Source organism: Chiloscyllium punctatum, chromosome 1 (genome assembly GCF_047496795.1).
Source record: "Chiloscyllium punctatum isolate Juve2018m chromosome 1, sChiPun1.3, whole genome shotgun sequence".
Lineage (NCBI taxonomy): Eukaryota > Metazoa > Chordata > Chondrichthyes > Orectolobiformes > Hemiscylliidae > Chiloscyllium > Chiloscyllium punctatum.
In genome coordinates this window covers 33969698-33987952 of record NC_092739.1, presented here as the reverse complement: position 1 = coordinate 33987952, position 18255 = coordinate 33969698, and the positions used below count along the sequence as shown (strand labels likewise).

The 18255-nt window shown below is 40.7% G+C and overlaps 1 protein-coding gene across 2 annotated transcripts in view; it reads right to left on the bottom strand.

Annotated features, from left to right (window-relative positions):
- Positions 1-10577: 10577 nt before the first annotated feature.
- Positions 10578-18255, bottom strand: part of LOC140491295 (inactive ubiquitin carboxyl-terminal hydrolase 53-like) — a 100455-nt gene continuing 92777 nt past the window's right edge. For both annotated transcript variants that reach the window (XM_072589321.1, XM_072589405.1), the window contains exons 16-17: positions 18131-18215; positions 10578-12836 (exon numbers count right to left, since the gene is read on the bottom strand). In XM_072589321.1, coding sequence (XP_072445422.1) covers positions 18154-18215 — 62 coding nt within the window. In that variant the 3' untranslated portion in view covers positions 10578-12836; positions 18131-18153. The remainder of the gene's footprint in view (positions 12837-18130; positions 18216-18255) is intronic.

Sequence of the window (18255 nt, the reverse complement as noted above, 5' to 3'; positions counted from 1 at the left end):
CTGGCTCTCTGTCAATGCGAAACCACAAACCAATACAGCAGTATAGTGAGTATTTATGGTCTAGATGAGGGGACAAAGTGAGTGAGTGCTAGAAGAGCAAGTGAGTAATCCTGAGACGCAGCCTGGTCCACTTCATGAGTTGGGCCACTGTCCCTGTGTGCAAAGTCTCCTTGTAGAAACCTTGTAATGAAAAATGCTAGTGTACTGCAAAATGCAGGTTACCATGCAGAAATGTATTCTAAGTGACTGGCAGATAGAGGCTGCATTGTCAGATGCCAGCATCCATGTGGCCATTACCCTGAAACATGCCAAAACACTAATGGGTGTAGAAGATGATAATCCAGAGGAGCAAATGGAGCTCTGACATTGAGATCAGGGATTCTTTCTAATTTCTATCCATTTAGTGGTTTGTTAAGAAACTGCATAATAATGAAGTGATATTTAGTGTTAATCAGGTTGATAATGAGTAATAGTAGAAAATGAGGGCATCAGATGTTGGAGATCAGAGTTGAGAGTGTGGTGCTGGAAAAGCATGGCTAGTCAGGCAGCATCTGAGGAGCAGGAGAATCGACATTTCGGGTATAAGCCCTTTATCAGGAATGAGGCTTGTGGGGTGGGGACTGAGAGATAAATGGGAAGGGGGTGGGGCTAGTGGGAAGATAGCTGAGAATGAAATAGGTAGATGAAGGTGAGGGAGAAGATGAAAGGTTGGAGAGGAGGCTGGAGCGGATAGATGGGAAGGATGATGGACAAGATGATGGGCAGAGCCGAGTTGGAGGCTTGGGACTGGGATAATGTGGGGGGATAAAAAGTGTGGAAACTGTTGAAATCCACATTGATCCCATGTGGTTGCGGGGTCCCAAGGCAGAATATGAGATGTTCTTTCTCCAGGTGTTGGGTGGTAAGGGTTTGGTGATGGAGGAGGCCCAGGACCTACATGTCCTTGATGGTGTGGGAGGGGGAGTTGAAGTGTTCACCCACAGGGCGGTGGGGTTGGCTGGTGCGTGTGTCCCAGAGATGTTCTCTGAAATGATCTACAAGGAGGCATCCTGTCTCCCCGATGTAGAGGAGACCACATCCGGTGCAACAGATACAGTAGATGACATTGGTGGAGTAACAGATAAATTTCTGTCAGACATGGAAGGATCCTTTGGGCCTTGGACAGAGGTGAGGGGAGTGATGTGGGCACAGGTCTTTCACTTCCTGCAGCGGGAGGGTTAGGTGCTGGGAGTGGAGTATGGGCTGGCGAAGGTGACGTGGACCTGAGGAGAAAGTCACGGAGGGAATGGTCTCACTGGAAAGCTGATGGGGTGGGGAGGAAAATATATCTCTGGTGTTGGGGTCCATTTGTGGAAGTGGCGGAAATTGATGCCCTGTATGCGGAGGTTGATGGGGTGGAAGGTGAGGACTGGGTGGGGAGGGCGGGTTCTGACCTTGTTGCGTTGGGAGGGGTGGGGTTCAAAGATGGTGGTACAAGAAGTGGAGGAGATACGGTGGAGGACATCGTCAACCATGTGGGAAGGGAAATTGTGATCTTGAAAGAAGGAGGCCCTCTGGGATTTTCTAGGTTGGAATTGGTCATCCTGGGAATAGATGCGGCAAAGGAATTGGGAATAAGGGTGGCATTTTTGCAGGAGGTAGGTAGAGAAGTTGTAGTCCAGGTAGCTGTGAGAATTGATCTGCTTGTACTAGATGTATGTGGTTAGTCAGTCGCCGGAGAAGTCCAGGAAGGGGAAAGAGGTTGCCAAGATGGTCCAGGTGAATTTGAGGTCGGGGTGAAAGGTGTTGGTGAAGTTGATGAACTGTTCGACCTCCTCATGGGAGTACGAGGTAGCACCAGTACAGTCATTGATGTCGCAGAGGAACAGGTGGGAGGTGGTGCCATTGTAACTGTGGAAGATGGACTATTCCATGTACCTGATGAAGAGACAGGCGGAGCTGGGTTCCATGCTGGTGCCCAGGGCTATCCCTTTGGTTTGGAGGAAGTGGGAAGCTTGGAAGGAGAAGTTGTTGAGGGTGAGGACCAGTTCAGCCAGGTGGTTGAGGGTGTTGGTGGAGGACGGTGTCAGAGGATGATTCAGAGGGTTTGGAGGCCTTTGTCGTGGTGGATGAATGTGTACAGGGACTGAACGTTCATGGTGAGGAAGAGGCATTTAGGGCCGGGGATACAAAAACCTTGGAGGAGGTGAAGGGCGTGGGTGGTGTCCTGAACGGAGGTAGGGAGTTCCTGGACTAAAGATCTCCAATACCCAACCTCACCATCAAACCCACAAACAAGGCAGAGTGCTGTAGTGGTTTGGTGCACTGACCTCTACACTACTGAAGCGCCAACTTGCAGACACCTTCTCCTACTGCCCCGTTGATCATGACCTTACCTCCCATCGTCAAACCTTCATCTCCCATACCATCCACAACCTCATCACCTCTGGGAATCTCCCATCCACAGCCTCTAACCTCATTGTCCGTGAACCCCACACTGCCTGATTCTACCTCCTACCAAAGGTTCACAAACCTGACATCTCCACTCAACGCATTGTCTCAGCCTGCTCCTGTCCCACTGAACTCACCTCTGCATACTTTGACATCGCCCTGTCCCCTAGAACATGAACTCCCTGTCTACATTCAGGACACCACCAACACCCTTCACCTCCTCCAAGATTTTCTGTCCCCTGGCCCCCAATGCTTCATTTTCACAATGGACGTTCAGTCTCTGTACATATTGGCCCACCACGACGAAGGTTTCCAAGCCCTTCATTTCTTCCTCTCACGCCATCCCAACTGATACACTTCCACCAACACCCTCATCCGCCTGGCTGAACTGGTCCTCACCTTCAACAACTTCTCCTTCCAATCCTCCCACTTCCTCCAAACCAAAGGGGTTGCCACAGGCACGCACATGGGACCCAGCTATGCTTGCTTCCTGGTCAGGTACGTAGAACAGTCCATCTTCCGCAGTTACACCAGCACCACCCCCCACTTGTTCCTCCATTACATCGATGATTGTATCGGCACTACCTCGTGGTCCTACAAGGAGGTTAAACAGTTCATCAATTTCACCAACACCTTTTACCCTGACCTCAAATTCACCCGGACCATCTTGGACACCTACTCCCCTTCCTGGACCTCTCCATTTCCATCTCCATCTCCAACAACTAACCACTCACATCTACTACAAGTCCATCGACTCATACAGCTACCCAGAACACACCTCCTCCCACCCTAACTCCTGTAAAAATGTCATCCTTTATTCCCAACTCCTCCACCTCTGCCATATCTGTTCCCAGGATGACTAATTCCACCTTAGAATATCCCAAAAGGCCTTCTTCTTCCAAAATTGCAATTTCCCTACCCCACCACCAAAGATATATTCCCTTCCCCACACCTATCAGTGTTCCAGAGAGATCATTCCCTCTGTGACTCGCTTGTCAGGTCCATGCCACCCCACACCTCACTCCCAGCACCTTGCCCTGCACCACAGGAAGTGCTAAACCTGTGCCCATACCACTCCCCTCACCTCCGTCCAATGCCCCAAAGGATCCTTCCATGTCCAACAGAAATTTACCTGTACCTCTACCAATGTCATCTACTGCATCCATTGCAGCTGATGTGGTCTCCTCTAAACTGGGGAGACAGGACACCTCCTTGTAGATCATTTCAGAGAACATCTCTGGGACACCCGCACCAGCCGACCCCACCGCCCTGTGGGTGAACACTTTAACTCACCTTCCCACTCCTTCAAGGACATGTAGATCCTGGGGCTCCCCCATCACCAAACCCTTACCACCCAACACCTAGAGAAAGAATATCTCATATTCTGCCTTGGGACCCTGCAACCACACGGGATCAATGTGGATTTCAAGTTTCCTCATTTCCCCCATTCATCTGAACTCCAGAGAATACAATGCTAACTGATTCACAACTTTTCCTCATACATTAGACCTACCATCCCAGGTAAAACAGTGCTGCACTCTCTCTGTAGCAAGAATATTCTTCCTAGGAGACCAAAACCGCACACAACATTTCAGGTGTGGTCTCAACAAGGGCCTGTACAATTGCAGCAAGACATCCCTGTTTCCATACTCCAATCTTCTCATTATGAGGGCCAATATGTTAATTTCCTTCTTCACAGCCTGGTGCACCCCTATGGTTATTTTCAATGACTGGTGTGTGAGAACATGCAGGTCTCATTACATATTTCCCTCTCTCAACTTATGGTCAATCAGATAATAATTCATCTGTTTCTGCTCCCAAAGTGGATGACCTCACTTTTACCCACATTATAGTTCATCTGCCATGCATTTGACCACTCATTCAACTTGTCCAAATCACACTAATTTATTGATTCATGTTCCCACTAAATAACTACTGTTCTACAATCGTATAAACTACTCCTACCAATGTCACCTTCCTTTTTCTTTCTTACCCCCACCCTTATGACTTTTACATCTTCTGATCCAAGATCATTTCTTGCTACTATGCTTATTTCATCCTGTACTGTCAATACTACCCATCATTCTTTCCTTCCTGTTTGTCCTTCTGAATGTTTGCATATCCATGAGTATTTAGTTCCCAGGTTTGATGTCCTTGTAAGTACATCTCCATAATGACGATAATGGCAGAACCATCTACCTGTACTTGTGTAGTTAATTAATTAATTTTGACTTGAATACTACATGCATTCAACTGAAGAGTGATCAATGTTGCCTTGTCTGATGATTTGGAAACTTCTTTGGCTTTAAGGCAGAGGTTCATGAAGACTTGTGAAATGATGACATCAAGAACAATCCTTCTAATTTTGAAGAGAAGTGAGGGCATTTGCTGTGGCAAAGCAGTGAGAAAATCAAGATAGTAAGATTTAAGTATAACAAACCAATTTTTACAATACAAGATCATTTAAAAGAAAAGTTTGGATCGCCAACAAGAAAGATGACCATTAAAAAATCAGCAAGTTTTCCAATATCATGAAGGGAACCTGACTGTAGCTTGCTCTGTAAATTTTGTCTTAATAGATTAGATTACTTACAGTGTGGAAACAGGCCCTTCGGCCCAATAAGTCCACACCGACCCGCTGAAGCGTAACCCACCCAATCCCGTACATTTACCCCCTTACCTAACACTACGGGCAATTTAGCATGGCCAATTCACCTGACGTGCACATCTTTGGACTGTGGGAGGAAACCCACGCAGACACTGGGAGAATGTGCAAACTCCACACAGTCAGTCGCCTGAGTCGGGAATTGAACCTGGGTCTCTGGTGCTGTGAGGCAGCAGTGCTAACCACTGTACCACCGTGCCGTCCCCAAAGATACCAGGCAACACCAGGCACACATTAGGAAGCACCAGATATAAGCATTTATGGCACCGATCTCAGGGATGTAGAAGAATTCTCATAACTGATTGCGTGTTCTCTTCGGATGTTTCTATTGAGGAAGAATCCGACTATGTGCCCAGAGACCAAGTTCTGCCTACAGCCAACTCCATGATGGTGGCTAAAATCAAACTTTCCCAAGTCATTGTCATCACAACTCTATATTGCACTGAATCACGGGTCTGTGACAGGGCTGCACGAAAGCTCTGTAACACTTATAAGGGTAGGCCATGTTGCCCATGTAGGTGATTACAGAATCTCAAAGCAATTGCTATTAAGGTAGTCAGTAAAATTGAGTGAAGGGCACCCTTCACTTTACAAACTTCTGTACTGTATACTACCTCTCTTGAGAAAACATTGCAGCCAAAGAGTTAACTTTGAGGCATACAGTGAAATCTAGTTCAGCATTTTTTGAAGATTATGTGTCAAACTCGCAATACCAGATGGGCGCAGAGAAATATTAGAGGTGATGCAGCAGAAGAGATCCCCCCAAGTAACAATAATATGAATGGCCAGTTCAGCACACATTCTTGCTGATCCAGTATCACATTCTTCTGTCACTCCAAGGACTCAAAAATGAAGTTATTTACAGTTTGAAAACTGCATAGTCAATGAATTCATGTTTTGCAATACCTAATATGACACCATCTAGAGCAGAGGATGCAAGAAATACAAGTATGAACTTCACTACTATTAGTTCAGTTGCTCCAGCTGAGTGGTGTCATCATAGTATGACTAAAGGACAGGCTGATCTCCAGCATCTGCAGCCCTTGTTTTTACCTAAAGGAGGCTGAGTCAACAACATACCGTTGAGATCAATCAACACAATGAATTCAGTTATCCATTACTGTCTTCCATTTAAAATTGCTGTAGATGTTATAGTCTTTCTACTCCGGAAAAACATTTGACTGAGTAACTTGACATAATGTAGCAGGACCAATGTAGTCAGCTACAATGTACTAAGTGACTTCAAATCCACTTTACTGCATGCAGATCACTGTCTAGCTTTATCGTACCTACCTATAGGTACAAACAAATTCAAGAGTGAAGTCTAGTACAAAAGCTGCACATTTTTACTTTCACAATCATGGTGGTACATTGTCTGCATAATTGTTAAATGTGCATAATTACATGATAATTATTTTGATGTGAGTACATCCAAAGAGAAGACTTGGTACAAAAACTATAAAGGTGCTAATTTATCCACGTGTGGTTCTAATCCTTGTCAGAGTCAGTCATCTCACCCCTGAAAATGCCTCACTTAATTGCTCCTGGACACAACCAGAATAATTTCAATTTTAATCTCAGTTCCCTTTTCTATCTCAACTTACTGCCAAAACCTCTCTAGTTTCTCATCTGTGCTTGAGTCCTGAAAAGCTACTTCTGTCAGTCTATTTACATTTAATTGATTCATACTCAATTTCCCCTTCTGGCTCCTTTGATGATATTGTAAATGGTTGAAGTTGCTCAGGTATCAGGAAATCTTCCTTTTGTCCAGAAATCATAAAAGCACCACTTTGGTTCTTCAATTTATTAGGGCTCCTCTTCCTTGCTCTATCTGAAGTCCAGTACAATCAGTAAAAAAACTCCTCTTTTGGCCCATGCACAGTTAACTCTGTTCCTAAAAGTTTAATCCTTTGGGCCCTACTATTACACAGACATGGAGTGGACTGCCAAATTGACACTCACACCACAAATCTCCCTCTTTCAACTTAACCACCTATGTTGTCAGAGTGTTCATTTAAGAGAGTCTACTAGGAAGACCAAAACTACTCATCAAACCCCAAACATAAACTTGGAATCTGTGCTACTAATTCCACCCTCACCCTGGCAGTTTCAACCGGATCCAATTTTGAACATTGTTGTTCTATTAGGCCTCACTTGCACTTTCAATTTCACAACTTATCTATTTTAAAGAAATTCTATCTTCAAAATATGGCCTGGGTCTGATGTGCTGCAGCCAATAGCCACTGAAGCTCTTAAGCATGTTTTGGCAAAGCTTCTGCAGAACCTCAGGGACATTAGGTGGTCATTCGGCACTTCAAGCCTGCTCAGTCACTGAATAAGATCATGCCTAAACTGATTGTGATATCAATTTCATTCCCTTGCCCGTCAAAAATCTAAATTCAGCCTTGAATAAATTCATGACCCAGCCTGGACTATTTTCTAGGGAAGAGAACTCCACAAATTATAACCCTGAGGGAAAAAAAATGAGTTGCGATCTGTCTTAAAAGCAAGACCTCATATCATTAAATGTACCCTAGTTTTAGTCCATCCTACAAAGTAAACACTCTGAATCCATCCTTTCTTGAACATTGTAATGGCACAATAAAGGTCACCTCTTATTCAAAACTTTAGTGAGTAAAGGCATCCAACTTCTGCAATCTCCTTCCATTTAAATAGTATACTGTCTAATCTTCCTGCCTACATTTTCCCACATTATATACCATCAACAAATTTTAGCCACTTAACCTATCTATATTCTTTTGTGCACACTTTCTTCCTGACAGCACACTTTTCTTACCTATGTTAGGGTCATCAGCAAACTTAGCTGTCATACATTTAGTCCTCACATCCAAGGCATTGATATGGATTGTACATTGTTGGGGCTCTACCAGTGATTCTGGTGACACTTGACTAATTACAGCATGCCAATCCAAAAAAAGCACCGATTTTAACCCTATTCACTCTAGTATTGTTGTTTTCATTGAGACATCTTTAGCTTGTGCAGTAACAGCCAATGTATTAACTTATCAAATACTTAATGGAAATCTACACACAACCATCTACAAGTACTCCTTTATTCATCTTGTTACTTCATCAAACTTTAAGTTAACTGAACACTATTTCCCTCACAAAACTATACTGGATGCACCTAATCACATTGTGATTTTCTTAGTATTCTGTTATAAATCACCTTCATAATGGATTCCACCAATTTGCCAGCGACAGTTCGGCTAACTAGCTAAAATTCCCTGCTGTCCCTCTCCTTTCTCAAGTAAAGGTGTTGCATTAGCTGCTTTTCAATCCAGAGTCCCTTTTGGAATCTAAAGTATTTCGGTAAGGTTGTAGCCAATACTAGGATGGTTGGATACTACTTGGTTCTGGGGATTTGTCACACTTTAGCTTGAATTATTTTCCCAAGCTTCTTTCTCTGCGGATGGGGATTGTTTCAAATTCCTCTTTGCTTCACTATTTGATTTTCACTTCTTGATATCTTTGGGAAGTCTTCTAAAGTGAAAACAAACAAAATCTTAGTAAATCACAGTGGTGTTGAATAGACTTTCTAGACACTCTAGAGGACTCGCGACATATTGCTACTATTTAAATATTTATAATACCTTTACCATTTACTTTTATATTACTAACAAATTCTCTGCCTTTTTATAGTCTTTTAATGGTTCTTAAAATTCGTCTAACCGACTAACCTATCCCTAAACACTATTCAATTCTACAAATGTATTTTTAATTTGATACTACCCATATTTAACCACAAATGATACATTCTTCACAAGCCTACCCTGTGTTAATATTTCTAAAATTCTCCACACAAAATTCCATTTGCACATCAATTTCAGTGTTGACCTACAATAGTTTTTTTTTAAATTCCTTCATGGGATGAGAGTGTCACTGGTTCAGCCAACATGTATTGCCCTACCATATTGGTGTGGGTCTGCAAACGTATGTAGACCAAACCAGGTAAAGATCATAGCTTCCTTCCCTAAAGGACATTAGTGAACCAGATAGGCTTTTTCCAAACAATCAGCAATGGTTTCATGATCTTCACTAGACTCCTAATTCCAGACTTTTTTAAATTCAATTCAAATTTCACCATTTATCACACTGGGATTTGAACCCAGGATCCCACAACACTACCTGGGTCTCTGGATTAATAGCCGAGGGTTAAAACCATGAGACCACCACCTCCCCACCTGGTCATCCAATACTTCAAACTTAAATGTCATCCTATTGATTAGATTTCATTGCCTTACTCCCTCTAATTTCCTCCAGCTATATTTGTTCATGGATGTCATTCTCTGAGTTTCTCCGTTACTGGTGACTACGCTTTCAAGTACTTCACCCAATACTTTGCTTTTCTATATGTATAGCACTCCTAAAAACATTCTTCTTAGGCCTAATATTTCTGACTTTTGCTTAGTTCTTATCTGAAAGAATTAACACCTCTAAAAGGGTGACACGGTGGCTCAGTGGTTAGCACTGCAGCCTCACAGCACCAGGGACCCAGGTTAGATTCCAGCCCTGGGTGACTATGTGTGGAGTTTGCACATTCTCCCAGTGTCTGCGTGGGCTTCCTCCTCGTGCTCTGGTTTCCTCCCACAATCCAAAGATGTGCAGGTCAAATGGATTTGCCATGCTAAATTGCCCATGGTGTTAGGTGCATTAGTCAGAGGGAAATGGGTCTGGGTGGGTTACTCTGCAGAGGGTCGGTGTGCACTTGTTGGGCCAAATGATCTGTTTCCACACTAAGGAATCCAATCTAAAAAGCAGATTGGGAGTTTCTCCCCCAAATACGTAAGTGACATATTTCTGCACTTTGGTGTCATTAAGATTTAATTAGCTTCAATAAATATTTGCAGACTTCGAGTGATGTTTGTGATATGTAGAACTTTCATTATTAATACTTGAGATTGTATGTCCTTACATTAAGTAAACATACTGAGAAGATAGGATGAAAATACTTTAGATTTTAATACTTATCTGCAAGATATTAGTACATGAAACTAGAAATAACCTTCTTGTACAAAGTAAATAGTTACTCCACAATATATATCCAAAGCATAATAAAAATCAGTTGCTACAAATAGTCCCTCATTTTACATAGAAAAATAAATAGACACTCTGCACTAGCCACAGTTTGGCCTTGTTTCCATATTGGTCCTTTTGTATTTATTGTTCCACAAGTTGCATTAATCAGGAGTCAAGAATTCTAATAAAGTACTTTTCCAACACAATAAAATTATTTGGTAGTCAAGCTACTTAGGATTGTGTTTTATGTTGTGGTTCTGTTCGCCGAGCTGGGAATTTGTGTTGCAAACATTTCGTCCCCTGTCTAGGTGACATCCTCAGTGCTTGGGAGCCTCCTGTGAAGCGCTTCTGTGATGTTTCCTCCGGCATTTATAGTGGCTTGTCTCTGCCGCTTCCAGTTGTCAGTTCCAGCTCTCCGCTGCAGTGGCCGGTATATTGGGTCCGGGTCGATGTGTTTGTTGATGGCACTCATCCACAGATTCTATCAATAAACACATCGACCCGGACCCAATATACAGACAGCTGGAACTGACAACCGGAAGCGGCAGAGACAAGCCAATATAAATGCCGGAGGAAACAGCACAGAAGCGCTTCACAGGAGGCTCCCAAGCACTGAGGATGTCACCTAGACAGGGGACGAAATGTTTGCAACACAAATTCCCAGCTCGGCGAACAGAACCACAACAACGAGCACCCGAGCTACAAATCTTCTCACAAACTTTGTGTGTTTTATCGCAATAATCCTAAAAATTCTTAAGGCATTCTTTTGAGATTCCTGCAAGTTAACAAAACTGATAAATTTTGCATACAAATATTTTAAGTTAGCTGTTTAATGTGCAACAAAATTCAACATTGTTCAGAAGGCATATAAATATCCTCACTTTTTGGAACCAAATGGAATTTTAGCCCAAAAGATACAGGCACAGTTTGAAAATAAAAACAAGACTTGGGATAAGAAATTTGAATTTGATACAAAAATACATTAGTAGCATTTGTTACAAATGGAAATGATGGTATTCAATAATTGATCTGCCCATCAGGTGTCATTTAAGGTGTAATTTTAACAAGGAGCCCAAATGTCAAAAACATGCGCGCATGGTAACAGAACAACAGAAGTCTATTGTTAATACATAGTATTCTTCAGATAAGGTAATATCTTAATGAAAATGTTAGGAGAATATTCACATGCAGGTATCAGCATATTAAAAAATAAGTTACAGTACCTCAAATCTCAGCCTAAATAGGTATTTTTCTCAATGCATAAAAATATTTTATAAAGGTGTTTAGTGATTAAAAAAAGTATTTTTCAGAATTTTTGCATTTGCTTAAGAGCTTTTATCTTTGCATACCACTACCATTAATTTTTATTCAGTAAACATTTCACTGAAAGATTTGGCTGTTTCAGTTTTGAAAATTCATTTGTATAGTAACAGCGATTTGAAAATAAGAAATCCAAAACATATATGCTTAGAGGGAAAGTATGATTTGGTTAAAAATATTTGACTTAGTCCAGTTTGTATGCAATTACACTAATTAGAGTTTTATCAAAAAAACTAGCTTCTGAAAGCGCACTTGACAAACGCAAAATGTTAAAATTGTGTAAAGTTTCAGAAATTGTAAAGTTATGTTTTGCTTTTGCCAGTTTCTCAAAGCACCAATAAGATTTCTATCATCATTAGATTCACATTTGTTGAATAATTTTGTTTAACACACTTGAGAAAGTAATTTTTTTTTAAACATGAATAAAAGTGTTTTCTACTAATCTTTGGATAGTTAACAGAGTCTTGGACCTTCAGACAGGTGTCGAATGCATTGGGAGTGTTGATATTTCTTCATACAAATAAAAAAAATTTTTTGTTAACACCTGCAAATTAAAAAAAAGCCACTGAAATATCTTTGTTCAGACCCCATATCTATTCCGTTGCTTTTTTCCCCCAAATGTTTTTTACTCAACCATTATAAGAATTTATTGATTCATATGGAGTGTATATTTAAAAGTATTTTCATTTCCTGCACAACTGCATTTTGCTCAAGTGATGCAAGATGAGGTTTTAGGCAGAAATTGATTTCAAATTAATTGTCTAACGTTAAATTTCTTTTTATGGCAATTTATCAGTTTCTTCTGGAATAAAACAATTAAGGTTACAGCTTACCACATTAGAAAATAAGTTTACAAAAAAACAAGACAGAACATATCTGCTTCATCTTGTTTCTCTGCAATTCTAATCAACTTTGCTCAACATTTCCTGGGCACAGGACTCAAGACAGGAATATTTGAAATGATTCAATGAAAAATCTCAAAACTGTATTTTTATATAAAAAAAGATTAAAGTAATATAACAACATTTTTTGTTAGCAATGCACAGAATACAAGGTTTTGATTGACATTATAAAATATTTGCATATTTTCACCACGCACAGTACTTGAGTGTACACCGCACGGAGCAGTGTGACAATTTGCTTTGACTTTGTTCAGCTTCAGTGAGAGCTACCCTCTGCTGGACAACATTGGCAATATCAATTATTCTTCTCATTGTAATCTTGATTGGAGTTCCTTCTTTATTATTCATTGGTCTCCAATCAAGCAGTGTTTAGAACTACCATGGAATCAAATACAATTAGATTCCATTACTTTAGTTGCAACTTATTTCAATTGTGGTGTCTTTGGATTCAGTTGATGACGACTTTAATTCTACATATGCTGAAAGCAGAATATCCAAACAAGGTTTAGAAAAGTGAATGCAAAATGAAAGTGATTCTTTCAAAAGCTGCATAAATTTAATAATAGATAGCATACAATCCATTTTAATGCACAATGTTTATTTTACTCATTTACCAAAAATATAAAACCTATTCCTAAAGTTGTCAGACATACTGTATTAAACTTTCTGGCTGAATTTGAACATGTATCCAGAGTCCAAAACAATCATTTTCCTATTCTGAAAAAAGGCATCTAACTGAAAGTCCCACTCACACTCACTCTCTCCGAAGACGTTACCTTGCCTGAGCATTTCTAGTAGTGTTTGCATTAAAACATTTTCATTGTTGGTCTATATGGTTTGAGATCTTTGAGAAGATCTTGGAACGTTTGAGCACTCTGGGTTTATACTTGGAGTTTAGAAGGATGAAAGGGGTATCTAGAGTCATAGAGATATACAGCATAGAAACAGACCCTTTGGTCCAACCCGTCCATGCCGACCAGATATTCCCAACCCAATCTAGTCCCACCTGCCAGCTCCCGGCCCATAGCCCTCCAAATCCTTCTTATCGAATTGAAACAGAGAGAATATTGAATGGCCTGGACAGAGTAGATGTTGGGAAGATGCTTCCATTGGTAGGAGAGACTAGGATCTGAGGGCACAGCTTTAGAGTAAAGGGAAGACCTTTTAGAATGGAGATAAGGAGAAACTTCTTCAACCAGGGAGTGGTGAATCTATGGAATTCATTGCTACAAAGCTGTGGAGGGCAGGTCATTGAGTATATTTAAGATGGAGATAGATAGGTTCTTGATTGTCAAGGGTTACTGGGAGAAGGCAGGAGAATGGGGTTGAGAAACTTATTAGCCATGATTGAATGGTAGAGACGGTCTGATAGGCTGAATGGCGTAATTTCTACTCCTATGTCTTATGGTTTTAAGATTTGTAGATTTTGTTGTCAGTTTGCTCTCTGAGCTGGTGGGTTTGTTTTCAGACATTTCATCATCATGGTAGGTAACATCATCACCGAGTCTTCAGTGAAGCATTGGTGCTCTGTCCCACTTGTTGTGTGCGTGTTTTGGTTTGCTCTGGTAGGTGATATAATTTTCGGTTCTGCTTCTGAGATATTGGTAAATAGGATCCAAATTTATATGCTTGTTAATGGAGTTCCGGTTTCAATGCCAGGCCTCCAGGAATTCCCATATGTATCTTTGTTTGGATGTCCCAGGATGGATGCATTGCCCCTGGTGCCCCTCTTTGTCCGTGTGTATGGACACCAGTAATAGTGATACCACTATCATGAAGTTCTTCAAAAAAAACTTTATATGCCATCATGTGCTTTGGGCGTTCTAATGTCACACTATATACAATATTATGTCCGTTGCTCTCGATGTGGTCTCCTCTACATTGGAGAGATAGGATGCTAACTCACAGAATGTTTCAGGGAACATCTCCAAGACACGCACCAAACAATCCCATCGCCCTGTTGCCAATACTTCAATCCCACCTCCCCCACCCCGCCATTCCGTCAATCCGTCAAGAATAGGAAAGCCCTGAGCCTCGTCCACTGCTATATCCAAGCCACCTGGAGGAAGAACACCTCTTCTCCCTTGGGACCCTACAACCACACGGCATCAAAGTCAACTTCACCAGTTTCCTCATCTCTCCTCCCCTGCCTCATCTCAGATGCAACCACCCAACTTTGCACCGCCCTCTTTAACTGTCCTGCCTGAACATCTTCCTTCCCACCTATTCACTCCACCCTCCACTCTGATCTATCACTATCACACCCCACTTGCATCTACCTATTACCTTCCCAGATACCTTAGCCCCACTCCCACCCACCTACTTATCTCTCAGCCCCCTTCCCCTCCCCCAAGCTCCCACATTACTAATTAAGAGCTTATGCCCGAAATGTTGATTCTCCTGCTCCTCTGATGCTACCTGACCTGCTGTGCTTTTCCAATGCCACACTTTGACTGAATACAATATTATATTAGTATGCAAAGACATTTGGAAACATTTATAAATGCAGAGAGTTTTAAAAAGTGTCAGTTCCATTTTTTTTCATTGTAAAGACTTTGTGAATAAGGTTCAATGTACAAATTAAAATAATATGCCTTTTTAGATCATTATAATTACTGCCAGTGATGTATAGTCATTTGCTCTGATTTGGATCTCATGTTGCTTCTAAATGGTATAACAATAGAGTAGCGTTCAATTGCTGTTCATAATTTATTTCCTCTATTTACGACATTAAGTGATGCTGCACTCTGTTCAATGGACAAAGATAGATGTGCATTTATATAGAACCTCATGATCATTTCAAGGTGCTTTACAGTGGCGGTCTCTTGATACACAGCTATATTGCAATGTAGGGAATGGAACAATCACCTTGTTCATTAATAATGTCAGTGAGCTTAGTCTTCTACTACGATTCTTGACTCAGGGATAAACATTGGCAAGGAAACTAGAAATCGCTCCTCTACTCTTTTTCAAATAATTAATGGAACCTTTTATATCCATCCAGGAGTGTAAGTAGGGCCTCATTTTAATGTCTCAACTGAAAGACAACGAATCTGATGGTGGCGTACTAGCCTCTACTGCAGTGGTATGCCACTTTGAATTTTGTGCTCAAGTCCTACCATTGGAAGTCAACCTGAAACTTTGGCTCAGAAATGAGAATGCGTACAATTGTTAGAATGGCTGATATAAGGTAAAGGGCTCACATTTACACTTGTCCAGTATTAACTAGATTCAACTTCAAATGTTTCAAAAATAAACATATTATATGAAAATGTCAAGACTTTTATTAATATAATAGTCTTAGTTCCTTCAGAAATAAAAAAAACTGCTGGAAAAGCCTGGCAGCATCTATGGAGAGAAATCAGTTAACGTTTTGGGTCAAGTGATTGTAATTGTAACTGTTACTGTTAAGAGTTTTCAATTACAGGTAGTTGTTCTATAATGTGAAAAATCACTTTAGAAACAGAGCTTAAAGTATTGGCGATGTAAACGCATCACAGCCAGCACACGTTTTAAAGGTTCACGCTTTAGAAATAGTGTCCCCAATTCGTCAATTGTGTTACGGCAAATTCACATTAACGAAATGCGTGTTATAGCAGAACAACCTGTAACTACAAATACAAGAAAATTAGTGTTAGGGCAAAGAAGGAACAAATTTGTCTTGTATTTGTAGCCATGATGCAGAGATGTTGGTGTTGGACTGGGATGCACAAAGGTTGCCCCTTTCACTTTACCTGACAAAGGGGCAACTCTTCAAAAGTTTGTGACTTCAAATAAACCTGTTGGACTATAACCTGGTGTTGTCTGACTTCTGATCTTGTATTCGTAGTTAATTGAAAAATCTTAACAGTTAATAAAAATCTCAGACTGATGCAATGCACAATTTAACCAAAAGTGTAACTCGGAAATTAAGGCAGTTTTAAGCATTTATGGCTAAAACACCTGATTCACATTTCCTGCGTTCTAATTTTAAAGAGGCTAATCTCAAAGAGAAATAATGACACAATTTTATGAAATGTACCACAACCTCATATTTAAAAACAGGAAAGAAAATAATGGAATATTTGTCTGTAATTTGGATTCCTGCTGAATGAGATTATTGCTGTCATTTATGACCCTAGGGTGAGCATCTAATGTTATATCATATGAATCAAAGACCATCTTCACCTGTCTAAATATCACAACTCAAACACCAATTTAGCCCATTTACTACTGAAACCTACGTATAAGTCACTCTATACCCCTTGACTCGGGGATTGATTAGTTCAGTTGGCTGCTGCAACTCAGTAACACCAACAGCCTGGGTTCAATTTGTTCCAATTGAGGTTAGCATGAAGGATCAGGTGAGAGATATCAGATTAAACAAGCACTAATTGTCACTCTCTAATGAGAGCAGGTTTATGGTCTGACAGAATTATCTTTAGCACTTCATCAGCACCTTTGCTCAGTGACTAGTGTACCTCTGATCAAACAGATTTTCAGATGGTGCAAACCACAGAAAAGGAGATGCATGAATGATAAACTCCCAGATTAATGACAATGTCATACTGGAACAAGACTCTGGTAACCAAATGGATGGTATCAGGCACAGCAACATTTGCTTTCCTCAACACAGATAACAAAAAAACTATAAGACATAGGACAAGATGGCCATTCAGCACTGAGTCTGTTCCACCATTTACTAAGATCATGGCTGACTGATGTGATGGTCCTCAACTTCATTTGCCTTCCTTTTCTCATCACCCTTGATCATCTTACTGATTAGACACCTGTCCATCTCAGCCTTGACTACACCTAATGACCGATCATAACAGTCTTCTGTTGTCACTACCCTCAAGAAATTCTTCATCTCTGACTTAAAAAGGGTGATCCCATACTCTGAGTTATGCCCTCTGGTCCTAGTGTCCCCCACGAGGGGAAACAATAACTCTACATCTACCCTGTCAAACCTCCCCTTTCCAACCTCCCACTAGAGTATCTTACGTTTCAGTAAGATCACTTCTCATTTTTCTCAACTCCAATAAGTGTAAGCCCAAACTATCAACCTCTGATAAGAAAATCCCTTCATCCCCGAATCAATCTGGTAAACCGTTTGCTGGAGAATAAGTCACTAAGCAGTTGATATGATTTAATGACAGAGGTATCTAATGATCATGAAATTCATTTCCAGGTGGAACAGATTAAATTTGAGTATATGCTATTTTATGAATCACTGATATAAACATCTTTTCTACTACATTGGTATAAAAGGTCACAGCACCACTGAAAACTGAATCAGAACACCACTGGAACAGGCCTGAGGTGATGCTGCCTTCCAACCTTTGCATTTTGTGATTATAATTGAAGTATTTTTCGAATGTGGGTAACTGGACTACAAGTTTCTAAGCACTTCTCTCCTACTATTATCTAGGAGACTGGCTACAAATAATCTTGATGTTTATGGCATAAGACATGACAAACACTTCCCCAGAACTTGATCACAAGATAAGTCCAAATAAAGATGGCCTTTTCTGAAAAGCTGACTTGTGATTTACAAATAATCTCATTCCTCAGAAAATTGTTTCCACTGTTTACCAATTGTCTAAGACAACTATTTACTGTACAAATACAATATAACACACTCAAAACATCCATCCTGGCAAAAGAAAACTCTTCTTAGTTACTGTCCTTTGTATTGAGAAACACTCGTTTTGCATCCAGAATCTGTACCCTTGTTCACATATAGAACTATATTCAATAACAGGAACTGAATATAACAGCTCTTGGAAAATACCTGGTTGAGTTTTGCAGTATCAATTATGAATGGGAACTTCCTTTTCCAAGGCTATGAATTATTTGAGATGTAGTCATAGATGAACCTGCATAAAGAAAAGTTTAGAATTTTAGAATATTATCAAC